Consider the following 1429-nt stretch of genomic DNA (forward strand, 5'->3'; position numbering starts at 1 on the left):
ACACACACACACACACACTACACACACACACACACATATATATATATATATATATATATATATATATATATATATATGACCATAAATGACGTCCATAGTAGTTTTCTAGTGATTTTCTTGCTTCTATCCCAGGACTTCTTATTGCCATTCATCACCAAAGAGACTACGTATACAGCTTACTATTATAAAATGATTCACACTGCACACACGTTTCTTATCACGTTCTACCGCTCGAAGCACTGAAGATATCTATCCATATCCAGTCTGTGTCGGATACGAACCCCTCTCATTCATTGCTGTTTCCGCTGCCCTATTTTTCATCCATAGACCACACTGACTTCCCTGTCCCTGTTTCCCGTACGGCTGGGGATCTTCAGTTTTGTAGCGGTGACATCATGCCTCGCCGCGACCATTCTGTATGTTGTGTTTTGTGGTATTCACAGGTCTGACTCCAGGGTTATTAATACCATTGAGGTTTGGTTGTTTAGGTTGCTTAGGAATCGGCGTCTATTAAGTACCTCGACCCTTAGCACACTCAGAGATTTCTCTGTCTTGGGATGTCTATGGATGTCTTAAGGTGTCCAAGTATTGCTATATTCTATTGTCGCCACACTGTTCTTGTAGAGTTCTTACGGCACTTTGGACAAGATGTATTTCTTTTGGTATCTATTGTTTTGGGTATCCATCTCGTGACCAGCTTAGTTTGTATTGTACTAGTCGGATCATGGTACAGTGCAATTGAAAAGTTCATATATACACACAGATATCCTGTAAAGCTTACAAATAGGCTATCCTTCGGGTTCGTTCCTATTCCAGGACCGTAGGGAGTACAGCAGAAGCACAAAAGCCAAAAACAAAACAAAACTAAACATATGTTTACATCTATAAGTATCTATTCATCACTGACCAATTTGAAAGCACACACAAAATATTGCGAGTTCACAACCCCCCCTCCCCCCCCCTCACTAGATATGCATTTATTTAATATTATATTTCGGTCACATACACCTCATTTCAGTTCCAGATTACTGGTCACAAACTGCACTATGCATTCTTCTACAGTTCCATACGAGTCTTGATATTTACCCGTTCATGAGATAGCTCGCCTGATTGGGGGGGGCGACCCCAATTCTAATCAGGAATGGCCTATAATGTTTTTCATAGGAATAAATATCTCATTTCACAAACTACATCATACATGCTTACTTCTATACATCTACAAACCTCGATTTATGTGTAATGTATCCCGATTTGTCCCGTTTTAGAACTGCAGGGGTGGACCCAGGTAATCCTATGGCTGAGCCGTTAAGTCCAATCCGCCGTCGATTGATGCGGTTTGTGTGTTGGTATGCGGGCGCAGGCGGTTGCTTGGCCTTTGGAATCTATGTGAACACTACCAAAACCGTGAAACTCGGTAAGCTTGAAACAC

General features: G+C 41.3%; 1 protein-coding gene across 1 annotated transcript in view; it reads left to right on the forward strand.

Moving 5' to 3' along the window:
• Positions 1-1429, forward strand: part of SARC_05818 (hypothetical protein) — a 6616-nt gene that overhangs the window by 1246 nt on the left and 3941 nt on the right. The window contains exons 2-3 of the mRNA XM_014300314.1: positions 328-416; positions 1266-1414. Coding sequence (XP_014155789.1) covers positions 328-416; positions 1266-1414 — 238 coding nt within the window. The remainder of the gene's footprint in view (positions 1-327; positions 417-1265; positions 1415-1429) is intronic.

The sequence above is a fragment of the Sphaeroforma arctica genome, assembly GCF_001186125.1.
Source record: "Sphaeroforma arctica JP610 unplaced genomic scaffold supercont1.387, whole genome shotgun sequence".
NCBI lineage: Eukaryota > Ichthyosporea > Ichthyophonida > Sphaeroforma > Sphaeroforma arctica.